Source organism: Tachypleus tridentatus, chromosome 13, assembly GCF_004210375.1.
Source record: "Tachypleus tridentatus isolate NWPU-2018 chromosome 13, ASM421037v1, whole genome shotgun sequence".
NCBI classification, from domain to species: domain Eukaryota; kingdom Metazoa; phylum Arthropoda; class Merostomata; order Xiphosura; family Limulidae; genus Tachypleus; species Tachypleus tridentatus.
The window spans coordinates 177,070,144-177,084,273 of NC_134837.1; the positions used below are offsets into that span (position 1 = coordinate 177,070,144).

General features: G+C 33.1%; 1 protein-coding gene across 1 annotated transcript in view; it reads left to right on the forward strand.

The window, feature by feature from the left end:
• Positions 1-134: 134 nt before the first annotated feature.
• LOC143237162 (uncharacterized) overlaps positions 135-14,130 on the forward strand; it is a 91,072-nt gene continuing 77,076 nt past the window's right edge. Inside the window, exons 1-3 of the mRNA XM_076476112.1 lie at positions 135-220; positions 4,283-4,501; positions 10,954-11,053. Coding sequence (XP_076332227.1) covers positions 4,289-4,501; positions 10,954-11,053 — 313 coding nt within the window. The 5' untranslated portion in view covers positions 135-220; positions 4,283-4,288. The remainder of the gene's footprint in view (positions 221-4,282; positions 4,502-10,953; positions 11,054-14,130) is intronic.

Genomic DNA, 14,130 nt, shown 5'->3' on the forward strand with positions numbered 1-14,130 from the left:
AAAAGATGAGTCTTAAATTAAAGTAATTTTTTGTGCTATTTGTTCAATTTTATCGACAATGTTTGTATTCATTCTGATATTAGAATTTAAACCACATATTATTTTATCTCATGACCTCTCACGTCTCTAACGCATGCGTCAACAGTGGCGGAGTAAGTTAAGATGTTTGACGAATGAGGATGTTTTCGATACAACGAGAATAATTTTTAGTGTTTTTCAGGTAACTTTAGTTTGATAGCCAGTTATGGTAATTTTAAACTATTCGTTATGCGTTTTTACGCAGTTAATAACTTAAGATAAGAAGTGTTTTCCAAAACAGGAGATATAAATATGTAAAAGTACGTTGGTTCTACAAATTACGATAGTCAATACCATAGTATTGATACACTAAATTGTAATGTAAAATGTACAACTATAAACATTATTTGAAAAACACTGGTAATCTATAAATAGTAATTATTAATGTTTTTCAGTCAATTGTGATATTTTAAACTATTTGTTATGCATTTTTACGCACTAAGTAACTTAAGTGTTTTCCTAAGCAGGAGATATAAACATGTCAAAGTACGTTGGTTCTGTCAGTACCATGGTACTGGGAGTGGTACAGTCATAGTGGTACTTTGTATTGTACAATGCTCAACTATAAATACTAATTACTGTCAATAGTATTACTGTAAAAATTAAATCTATTACATTAGTACTACTGTTATTGTTAGTACATTGTAAAGTATCGATCTGTAATTATTACTGTTGTGTTAATATTTATACACATTATTGTAATTTGTAATTATAGTACTTTGCTGTAGAGCTTAGATTAAATTACAGTGACCAAGTGAGTCTAACCAACTTAGTAACTAGTAATACTAGTAGTAGTGAATACATTTACTTTGGGAATGTGGCTTGCATTTATAAATTATTATGTATTACAACATACTACCAGAGTTTAATGTTAAACTTGAGTTTAATATAGTCAATATAGCTCAAGATTTGATTGTTTAGTCCTTGTTTAGACTGTTACAGTATTAGTGTTATAGGGTCAGATTTAACCTTACTAACAAGTAACAACAATCATTTTTGTGGTTGTGTATTTGACAAGGGTTAAAATTTTAGTATCAACATTTTCTGTTAATTGTATTTTTAGAAATATTATCTCTTCCTCTAGTTCAGGAGCATAATTTATCTAAAGCCAGTTAATTTGATTAACAGTTAGACCTAACTTATTAAAAAGCTGTTGCAAGTAATGCCACTAAATGTATTAGATTTAAAAAACTACATGCTTGAGTTTGTTTGATCAGTTATTGTAGTTTGTAATTTTTCATTGTACGTTCGGTTTTTGTGTAAGAGTTGGAAGTAGTTTATTGCATTGTTTGTACTAAACATGCTTTAAACAAACTTAAATGAGTATTACATTGTTTCAGTTTATGCAATTTTAATACAAAATTTTGAACAACTGAAGCAGTGAAAGAATATCATTGATAAAAACTATGTGTGCTTTTTCTGTATTTAATTTTTTATTCAGTTTTAATGGGGAGTTTCTCTTTTTGTAGTTATAAGCCATAAATTAAAGCATAAAGATTTATTTGTGTATTAACTTATTCAATGGAAGACTGAATGCTGATATTGATAGTTTAATAGCTTCCATATTTTTCTTACTTTCAGGGGAATGAAATATATGAGGACAACAGACCCTTTTTTGAGGTTGTTCCATCCATTAAACTAAAGTTTAAAGATATGGCTAAAAATGAAAGTATATGGTTTTTATTAAAAGAAAATGGAGCACCTGCTTAACCAAGTGTTTAAATATTAAGTTTGAAAAGGATGTGCAGATGGGCATATGGGCTATTTACAAGAATTAAAGGGTTATCTGAAAGGGATAGGTTGAGGTCATATTTTCTTTTCATAAAAGAGGGATAAAGGGTGATCTTACAAATTTTATAAGATGACATATGGGGATTGATAAGAAACCTGCCTGTAATTTTTTGTTCTAATATTTTAAGAGAATCTATGTTCTACAAAATAAAGGGTTTGTTTAAAATTTCACTTTTCTTGAGGGTGAATGTGCAATAATTGTCTTGAATGGCCAAGCAGCTCCATTTGTATTATTACTTACCCATGTGTTAAAACAGAAATCAGTTTTGTTGTTGGTTAACATCTACTGACTCAACTGAGATAGCTGTTACTTGCTACAAAAATGAGTTATTTATTTTGTAACAAAGATTAATGATGTTACTTCAGAGGTGTGCAATTTTTCTACTTTTTGGAATTACAATGTTTCATCTGATTTGTTTATTTAGTGACATATACATGGTACTTAAGTCACATTTCAGTGTTGTAGTAGATATTTGTTCTGCTTCAGATTTACTTTTATGTTTGTTTTTAATGGAGTAACTTCTTAAAAATGTACTGTAATGGATAAAAACATTTTACTGTAGTTTTCCTTCAGCATTATGCTATAGTTACAAATGAATTCTACTGTTAGGTTTGACAAATTCTCAGAGTTTGTTTTACTTTAAGCAATATTAAAAAATGTCAAAGTTACACATATGGTATTTGATTTATCTTTTCTCATGATAAGTAACGTCTTCACATAGGTGTAAATAAAAAATAATGTTATGATTCTAATTTATTCATCCATACTATTTAACAAACACTTTCAAAGAAAGTTTTAATATATTTATACTCTTAACATTCCTGGTGATAAAAAAATAAAAATTACATTATAAACCTGAAATCAAAACACGTTATTTGCAGTCCAGTAAATGTTAGTAAGAATGCACATGTGAGGAATTCCTTTTGACTTTCTTAAAAGATGTAGGAAATACCTTTTATTTATGAGGACATACAGAACTGCTGAATCAATCCTGAAAAAATTCTAAGAACAAGTTTAAAGTACAGTTGTTTAAGATGTAATTGGTTGTAGATTTAATTAACTAGTTATTTCATAAAAGTATCTCTTTTACTTTGTCTTCAAACCAAGCATTTTAAGTAACTTACATGGTTCATGGACTATAACAATAGGTGGAAGTAGAGTGGATATGTAATCTGTTAGTATTTGTTTTTCTAGTAATTGTGAAAAAGTGATTATGTTGATCAAATGTGTATATAAAAGAATTTAGAATGTTAATTTCATGCTCTTCATACATTTTAACAGAAAATTTGTGTTGATTAAGTTGGATATTTGTGACATGATGATGGATTATTAGTGCTACTTTAAATTAATAATGATAATGAACTGTTCTGCTATTCAGGTAGCATAATATATATATATAGCCCTGCTAAGTTTATGCATAAAATATCATTGGGTGAGTAAGTTTGATACTAGCTTAAATTCTGTTTATGTATTTTTTAGTTTAGGGAGAAACATAAGAACATTTCTCATATTTCCTAAAAGCATTAAAACCTATGATGGGATGCTATGTTAAGGCAATTTTATTTTTAGAAGGATAATTGATTTAAGGTATTTGTTGTCATCGACAGTAGTGAAGGCTACTAGTTTACAGAAACTTAAGTAAAGTAAAAGGAAGGTTTCATTTTATAATTTTTTCCAAAGGTGAGTGTTGAGGTACAATCTAGTGGACCAAATTATCCCTTGCTATTTACTTGTTGCTATATACTTCTTGTATTTTATATATTTAAAAGTTCTAAATTTTTACGTATTTTTAATTCTGTAAAGAATTACACTTTTCTGTTGATCTTTTGCTTTTGTTAAATGAAATTTTTTAGCTATGAATATTGCCAATAAATATTGCAGAATTAGCCATTACACTATTACTAGGTTGTTAACGTCTGGGTGTTTTTTGGTCAACAATGTTTGTTGCCAAACATTTGCAAAATCTGAAGAAAAAAATAATCCTTAACAAACTCTTTAATTAACAAAGGAGATCATTATTTATAAAAGCTATTCATCTTTGTTAGAGGGAAGATGAAGCTGCTGTAATAAAATAAGTCTGTTATAGTAGTTTGTTTAGCTCTTCATAGTAGAACCTTCATGAAACATGCATATTTGATCATATATTACAAAATAACATTATTGATAAGTGATAAGATTCATCATTGCCAAACATTTTGTGCATTGATTACTCAGTAACTAAACTCATTGTGCTGATGGTAGATGTACAAACAATTTAGTAGAGAAAGATATCAATATGAAAACTGAAAAATCCTCCCAATACCTGCTGTCACCAGAATCTCAATATTAAACTATTAATTACCAAGTCTTTCTTTTGACATTATGTAGATAAAGCCTGTAGTTAAAATACAATCTTTTTTCTTTTATCTTAAGGAGAGAATGAGTGCTGCTCAAAAGGTAATTTCAAATCAAACTAAGCATTCTGATGAGCGAGAGAGGAGTGAACAGGCACAACCAATTGATTTGGTTCAGAGAGTGGCGACAACTTCATTGAATCTAATTCAGTCACCTTTGCAAAGAGGAGTTTCCCTTCATCCTGTTGCTTCACAACCTCTAAGATCTCATCTTGATCAATCAAAATCATCGTTCATGGTAAGTACCAAGTATTTTAACACTTTTCCCATCTAGTTATGCCTGTCACACCATTTAGTTATGTCAACATCATGTCATTTTTAACAAATGTTTTATGTTAAAAAATGGATTATAGTGTCACAAGGTACATTAAAAATTTTAAATCCACTGTAATGAATAAGCACAGGCTTTGAATTAATACTAAAATAATACTGTAAATGATACTACTGGTTCCATCACAATGTAGTTTATATGTCAGTTCACTTATTTCAGTAGTTACTTTTTTGGCCAATAAATTTCCAATACAGTACAAGTAGTTTTCATTTCACATGATAGTTACGTTCCAGGAATTGGTCACATAAATCAAATACTATTTCCCATGAAGTATACAAGATGCATGCAATCCCAGTGGGAATGCTATTAGTCAAGCCTTAATATACTACAGAAGAATGACAGTGAAAAGATTTCTGAAAAGCTTTCAGAATTATTGGCAAGTTCAAGGCAGGATCATTGCACATGGCCTGTAGGTCATGAACTTTGTTGATTTCCTGTCCCATTGTGCCACAAGATACTCATTTATTTGTAGTGTTATATGTGTTGCCTATGCTCATGTAGTCAATATATCTACAGAAAACATCAATTACAGTGTGAAGCATGATAAACCGATTTTAATGACTTCGTTGTGTGACGAAATGGACCCCACGACCATCTGGCTACTGCACAGATAACCATAATGTTATTGTTATTGTAACATCACTTCAACTATCGTGTGTTGCATTATTGCAGGTGTTATTGTAATAAAGTGTCAATGTCAGCTAAACTTTCAAGCACATTGTAAGTACATGCTTCTGATTGTACCATTACAATGCACAAATCACATTAATATGATTTCACAAGTACATAAATTGAGAAGTGGTGTTATTCCATCAATCACATTAATCCAAAAATGTGTAAAACAGTTGTGTAAATTGAGAACTACCCATGCATTAATTCCAGTCATATAAATAGCTATTCTCATTTACTGCTGCCTGTTATTTGCAGAAAACATTTTTACACATGCTACAAGCCTTTTATCTCCACTTAGTTGGAATTGACTAATTTCAATGTGTCTGTCAAGCAAGAAGTTGTGACAATCATCCACCATTAAGAGTGTGAAATACTCTCATGATGTATGTGATTCTCTCTGTTCAGTTTTACTGGACTATTCCTTGTTTAGCAGTACTCATGTTCAGATACTTTTTTCTTTTGGTATTGTTTGTGTGATTACCATTCATTATTTTAATAATTTAATTTCTGAACTGGGCTTTCTTCATTAATTTTTCTTTACATTGAAGAAATATTTTAATGTACTTTCCTAGTTTTTTTTTTCTCACACTCGCATGTTTTACATCAAACACTTTTGTTTAATACATATTTCTACAATGATTTCTGATTTTCACATTTTCACTTCAGGTATCATAACTCCTAGCACTGTTTCACAGGCTGCAGGTGGGGGAGACCTGCCATTGGATTTATCTGCAATTATCCCCTGTGAGATAGATCATTATATAGGACAACCTCCTTCCATTGAACTTGTCTCACTAATCCTCCTGAACATGCTGAATTTGTTTGGGCAGGTGAAGATTTTGATAACCTTTTTACACCACTGGATTTTGCTGTGTCTTACACTATCCCACTTGCAGAATCAGATTGGCCTAATACATCATTTTTTGACATTATCTCCTCAGGTAGCTGATATTCTTTCCATTTCCCTGCATTCCTATGATCCCTTATTATCCCCACATTGGCTTGTTTCTCATCTTTGTCTCTCACTTTACACATAGTTTCACTGTCATTGGGATCTTCTGGGTTGCACTGTGACTTTGTCTCAGATTTGTTTGATGCCTGTTTATTTTAGTGATTTACATATGGCTGTGTTCTTCAGCACTGAGATTGATTTTGTAGTCTGAGCATCATCACTTCTACCCTTTCCTCTTTGGTAGGACATTTATAACAGTTGAAGCCACAATAAACCTTGATTCCTATTTCTTGTCCTGAGCCTTGCATGCCCTTACCCATTCCTGCTTCCAGGGGTTTCTCATCTCATCATTTTATTCAGTGTAGATGGACCAGAGACCATCTGGTGGGTTCTGGTCTGATGAGAGCTTGATTGTATTAATTTGTTCACCTTTGGAAATATTTCATTACAGATTTATGAATTCTTCTGGTTTCATCAGATGGACTTGTCCTACAATTTCTCTCCCTAGTCTTTTGTCTCAGGAACCCTTTTCTATACTCACCAGCCAGTATCTGTTAGAGACAGTACCAAGATCTTCTGTCTCAACAGGCCATTGCACCAGACCATCATATTTCTCCTGACTATTTATTGTCCTCAAAATAACTAGAGACTGGCAGCCTGAAATGTATTTGTCTCACATTGATTAATTTTTCAGTCTGTCCCATTTCACTTTGAAGAGTTGTTTCTCACCCTCAGGTGGGTTTTTCTCCAGGTTTATAGTTGACCAAGATAAATGTCATAAATGCATATTTGTATCTTATGATATCACTCATGACCGTTTTTTCAGGTAGTTCTCCACAAGGTGGTTTATCTGTTTTTCACACTGACCTTTGGGCTTTCTTTGGTACTGTATGTTTTGTCTGGTGATCAGAGCATTCATTCATCTCTTACATGCTTTCAGATTGCACTTTTTTCATTCTTGGACAACTGGTTACATAGTTAGCTTGTTCTAAAGAAGAGTCTGCCCATCACACTCATCAATTGCTCCTGAAGATGGCTTAATTGGGTTGGTTTATCATGTTAGAAAAGTTCTTTTTTGTGAGCTACCCAATGTCCTAAGTTGGGGGACTTCTTGATTCCCTTCTGTCTCATGAACATCAGGTGAATATGGTATAATTCTCTTTTGTACCCATACCAGATGACTGGGTTTTGGATTGTAGTTAACTTGTTACTGGTATGATTCTCTTTATCGACCCACACATTTTCAGCGGCAATGGTTTTGGATGTAGTTAACTTACTGTGTGCAGTCTGTCATGTTTTAGAGACTTTGCAGCTATGATAGATCCTTTTAATTTTACCCACTTTTATATTTTCTGGGATAGAGTTTTATAACTATTGTATCATTTGAATCATTATCTAGCTTCAGTTCTCTATCACTTAGATGTGTTCATCTGTTTTTCCTCCCAGGTGTGTTACCTCTTCCTTTGATGCGTGAAGCATATACCTGGTTCAGAAATGGTGTGGTCCCCTACAACAGATCTTAGAATCTGAGTGTCTCATCTTAGGCAGTGTCCATAGGACACTTTGGAATTATTTTTTCTTTCCCTCACACTGGACCCTCCACCTATTCAATGTAGGATTTGAGCTGTTTATGTAAACACAAGTAATGCATTGCATTGGAAGTTATACTTTTACTATACTAAAAATATATTTATGATAGGTACTTATCTCCTTTCACATTTCCTACTCTTCCTTCCTACTGAAAACCAGTGCTTCCATTTTCTGCCAAAACGTTCAATAGAATTGAATAGAGAGAGTGACATGCATCTAGAAAGTAGGTCACTCTGTTATTGATGGGGATTTTCACACGAGATACATTTGAATTGGTCATTTCTGAATGAGTAGAGATAAAAGGCATATGGCATGCATATATATGTGTGTGTGTGTATATATATATATATATATATATTTGTTGCATTTAAAGAGTATGCACTGAACAAGAAAAGCTATTTATGTAAGAGGAGATAAGTACCTATCAGAAACACATTTTCATTATAGGAAAATTATAATTTTAGATTTTTGTAATTGAACAAACTTCTCAAAAACAAAATAATTCATAGTTATATAATTATACATGTTGAAAGAAAGCCTGATAGATTCACTAGAAAATTTCTAATTATGCCTGATTGGTGATAGCCAAAGGTTTGTGTAAGATTTTGTGTCTGCAGATTTATTTCAAGTAATAATTCATTCTGGAAATTAAAAAAAAAAATACATTTATGCAAACTTTGATTTCAAATGTAATATCTGACATACAAGCATTTCTGGACATATTATATTGCCTCCTTTTTTTGGTATATTTGTCTCTGATTGTGGATATTCACAGGTTATTTCACACTTTTTCACATTTTATTCATCAACTACTTTTTGTTTCTGGTTTGCATGTGAACAACTTCCTTTTGTGTTGGATTTTAACTTGCATTTGTTATTAATCTTTAATCAACACATTTGTTTAGCTCTCCTTTACATTTATTAGGATCCCATCAGGTGCTTAATTTTGTCTTCTAGAATATGCTTATTTCCCAAGATAACAAAGTGCTCAAACCATTTTCCAACTGGCAGTTCAATTGGAATCTGGGTATTTCTTTGGGTTTCTTCAATGTAAATTCTCTCTTTTGCCATTTATCAGCTCCTAGCTGTTGAGGTGGTGGACCTTGGGGAAGTAGTGACACTGTTAGTGTAGTATTTCACTCCTCAAAAGTGTACCACAAAACTAATACACCATCCTCCTACAGCCAGAGTTTGTTCAGTACAGGCTGAATGTGCCCAACCATGCTACACATTGATATGCCAACAGTCTGTGTGCAAGTGCTTGGACAATTGTGTTCTCATCTCTCTCAAACCTGGTGACTTGGAACTCAATTGACTTCTGTTCTAATCAAAGAGCTTACTTTGGTTGAGACAAGATGTGGCCTCCCATTGTGTGCTTCTATTTAGTTCTTGTCAATGGGTGTCACTCTACGTGGGTATCCCTTTGGGCATATTTTGAAGGGAGCTCATCTTGGTAAAAAGTTTGCACTAGACCCTTTACCATTTCAACTTGTGATTCTAGCATTTATTTGTAAAGAGATGAGTTATTGTTTTGGAAGTTAACACTTTCTTTACCTGAAAATATATTTTTTATACAACAATCTCACTATTCTTTGATAGATTTTTAAGCAGAGTATTCATGATGAAATTTTTGGAATGGACGACATCTGCCTGTTGTGGAGAGACAAATGTCTCAACATCAGGCAGTTGCTGTCCATTCTATAAAGTTTCAACATTCTCACTATCTTCTCCATTTTTGATGCACATTTTTTTTCTTGCATCATCAGTGAATGAACTTATTATGACTGCAAATGCATAGGTTTAGTTAAAGAACATGAAGGATGTGTGTCTCTCTGGCTGGTGGAGGGAATTTGGTGTATGATATGATCATGCACCAGTATAGTTAACATCAAACTTGTATTTAGGTGCAAATCGTGTAGGCAGACATAAGAGGAAGATTTGTGTGTGAGGAGATGAGTATAAGGAAAATGTTAACTTTCATTTTTGCTGAAGAATTAGTTCTATTAATTTGGATTCCCACTTTTTTATATTTTCAGGTGAGTTTTATTTTTGAAGCTTTTAGTGAATTCAATTAATTCTCTGATTGTAGTTGCTGATTTTATTGGTTGAAAACTTGTAAAGCTGGTTTTTCCCAGCTTAAATCCCTTTAAAGATGGCATACACTGTCACATTTTTGTTGAATTATTTGAAATAAATGTTGGTTTTTCCCATTCTCTTCTTGTGAATTCTCTTCATCACATCAGTTAAACTGTCTGTGGTATTTGATATCAACTTTGGTTGATTGTACTTACCACAGTTACTTTGTTGACTTAATGATTTTCATTTTGATGTAATAAAGAGATTTAACATGTACTGCATTGATGTAACATAGTGTAACACTTCATTCCATTGTACAATCAGCAATTTAAATATTAAGCACAATAACCTAAGTTGAGTGGTGGCTTTGAGTTAAGATTTCAGTTGCTCAGCTCCAAAACCAAGATTCTTTTAAGGTAAACAATCTTTCAAGGTAGATAATAGAAAATTTTGTGTGATATCTAATTGGAGAGTTCTAAAGTATAAAAAGAAACAAAGATACATCTTATTAAAGTTGTGTGTTAGTGGGTACTTATGGATAGGATGCCACCTGAATTGCAGAATAGTTGCACACATATACACAATGATATAGAAAAATTTGGTTGTGACCTGAAGATTTTATTGTAAATCCAACAGAAACATTCTTGTATTAGCTATCCTCTAACTTAATTTTCAGTAAATTGCCAGTGTGATATTGCTGTGTTATTTACATAGAGTTAATTTTAATTTGCAAAGTATTATCTTCAATACAACAACTTGTTCAAGTTTGAAGCCAGTTCTATCTGATTGCCGCATCAGTGCACATTAAAAAAAAAGTATATTATGCATTCTTTCTGTGATGCTAGAATTAGATTCATGATGAATATGTTGATTTTTATTCAATGCTACATAGGATCTTTTGGGGGAAAAAATACATAATTGCGCTTCAACCAGAACTTGATAAAAGCAAGCTTTAGTCCATCTTTCCTGAAGACTTCTTGAAAGTTTGGAGACTGTGTCCCAAATATTTTAGGTATTCTGCTACCTTGAAAGTCATGTACAGTTAAACATAAATTGTATTTTCTTTCAGAATTTGAACGTGCAGATTCCAACAACTTCTCCAAGAGTTCCAGTTGTTGGAAGTTTAACTGTGTCCGTTACATCTTCACAGGCTATGGCAACTAAAAATGGTAAGAATGCTAGCAGCTATTAATACAAAATTTCAATTAAATTTATTAATTTTATGCTGTTTTCACTGCAAATCTTAATTTTAACAGTAAGAATTACAAATATCTTTTTTTGATTCTCATGCAAAGAATGTGATATTATAAATTAATAATAAATCATGGACTAAATAAGAGTTCAGTGATATTCTTTCCTTGAATGTCATGTACAAGGTACTTTTAACCTTGTTATGGATTATCTTTTCCACCACAACAAAATTTATCTAATGGATTGATATCTAGATCCTCAAGTTTACCAGTAGCTATACAGTTAGCGGGGTACTCCACACCTGGATGCATTAGCCACAATCCTCAATACCAAGATATCTCAGTTTGGTATCCATTACCTCATCTACTTGCACTAGATGTAAATGTCTTCAGTCAAGATTGGACAAATATTACCCTTTATGTGTATCTTTCCATTTGCTTCTCTTTTCATTTTTCCCAGTACTGTACAGTTTTTACCTTTCATAACTTATCACTGTTGTATTCGTTCTGGAGTAGTTGATCTCTAAGGCATGCCGTCCTTTCAGATTGGGATGTCAATTTGGTATTGTACTGTCTTACTTTACCTTGGTTTGATACATTATCATCATGCTCCATGTTTTGTTTATCCCTTAAGATATATTTCTTTCTCATTTTGGCCTGTAGACATTGTCAGTTAGATTTGTTTGCAGTTGCTGTTCCATGAACTCTGTACCATACCACTTATTTTCCTTTATCGGGATCAGTTTTTCTTTCTAAAATTTTTAGCAGCACAGGAGAGTAATTCCCTTTTTTTCATTTCCCATCTCTGTACTTGATCTGATCTTGACAGACTTCAGTGTCTCCTTTCTTGTCTTTCTTGTTTCATTTGTCTCCTTCTTCCTGTTATTTGTTCTTGGTGTCTTTCCTTCAGATTATGCACCCTATTTTTCTGCTGGCATATCATTTAGTCATCATTTGGTTGAAATTCTTCAAGTTGGCATGTGGACAAGTCTGCATACTTTCATCTCTCACTATCTGCAATGGTTTGCTGTTTCTTTTTTATCAGGTTATTATCTTCTACTTGTCATTCTTCAGGCTTCTGTGCAGTTGTAACTGTGTAAGTTTTTTTTTTTTTTGATCTGTATATTATTTTTAGGGTCCTGTCCAGGTATGCTTCAATATCTTAAAATTGTTCAAACAAAACCTGCACTGTAACACTTTGTTGACTTTCAAAATTTTCGAAACTACAAAATGCACATTGTTTGTTACAGTCACGTAAACTAGAGATGAAATGTTTCACAAGATCATTCATAGTTTATTCCTTGCAATATATTTACTTCTTAAATGTGCTCAGTCTGGACCATATTAACACATGGACTTCATGGGTAAATCAGAAGGAGATTGCTGCTCATTCTTGCCATTCCTTAGATTGAAAAATTGAGTTTGGTTTGTTTGCTTTTCAAAATAAGGTTTCATGGTCATCCATTACACTGTTACTGGTGTGAATGCACCTCCAAACTCACCACCATGTTTTTCTCCAACCATTTCTTCCACTGGAGTACGAGAGTCTTTATCACTCTCCAGTTTTAAGTCTCTAGAGTTGTGGACCATGGAGTTATCCATCTAAAAAGTAGGTATACAATATAAACGATAAAAACTCCATTCAGTTTAGAGTAGAGTGGTGGTTCTCTGCTGATAAGGTGTCCTTCAAATGGACACTTAATTTCTGCAGGTTTTGTTTTCAGGGGAGGGATGTTGTACGTTTGAAGCGAGTCATCATAATGATTGGGATCTCTTATCCTTTCACCAATGGAAGTCAGTTCCTAGTGGTCGAGTTTTGGTTTTAGAACTGAACCAATTAATGTATTATTCATACTTGTGTTGTAACAATTTTGATCACTTATCATACTCTCACATGGGTGTTGGTTCCTGGTGAACGAGTTTTGGATTTAGAGCTGAACCAATCACATATGTCCTCACACATGTCATGGAAGTTGGATATCTCATCCTACACCAGCATGAATGTCACTTTTTAATGGTTGAGTTTTGGATTTAGATCTGAACTAATCAATACAAGCCCTTGCCCACATTCAGGGTGTTCCTAGTTCTTCAATCTATTTACCTCGAGCATACTACCCTAGTGTTATGGGTCATAATGGGTACTCTTATTTGTTGCTCTGTTTCCTCCTCCTGTGTTAACCCTCCTACTTCTTTATGCTAAGGATATTATTACATTTCAGCTAGTTCCAGTCTATTTGATCTGAGTGGGACATAGCACATTGCAGGGCCATATATATATGTATCACTCTGCTTATGTGTGCTATGTTTGCAGGTTGGTGGCGGGATTTCTTCCTATGATTGGCTAAAGGTGAAGATGGTATGATCCTCTTTCATACCCACATAGATGTAGCTTCCTGGCAGTTGAGTTCTAAATGCAATGGACTTGCTGTGTATAGTTTGTCATTCTCTAGCCACTCTATACCTTGGAACATATCCCTCAATTTACTCGCATTCCATTCATAAGGTAGATGTGGTTTGGATCATTGTCCAATCAGTGTTCTGCTTCTCACAGTTTTTCACCTAGATTTACCACAGTATAATCCTCTTATTAAAGGGTTCTCTCATTGTGGTATTGTTTGGATGCTTCTGTTTTCTCCCTCACACCAGTTACTCCACATATTCAACATGGTATTTTAGCTATGTATGTGACCAAAAGTAAGGTACTTTTTTGAAAGTGTATTTCCAACAGGTTTTTACTTTCGCTCACCCTTCTTCACCACTATTGACCAGCACTTATGTTTTTGCCTAAACTTGAAGTGATAGTTAGGTAGGATAGCATTTAGGAAATCAGGTGGATGCATGGAACTGCTACTGGTGGAAATTTGTCACATGATAGTTTGGATATGAGAATCAGTTAAACCATGTGAATTGAAGGGTGTGTGGGAATGAAAAGCTTGTGACATGCAAAAGAAATTTCAAATAGAGGGCAACAATAAACAAGAACAGCTATGTATGTGAGCAGAAGTAAGAATCTGTCAGAAATAAATTTTCAGTGCAAGAAAATTGTAACTTTATAT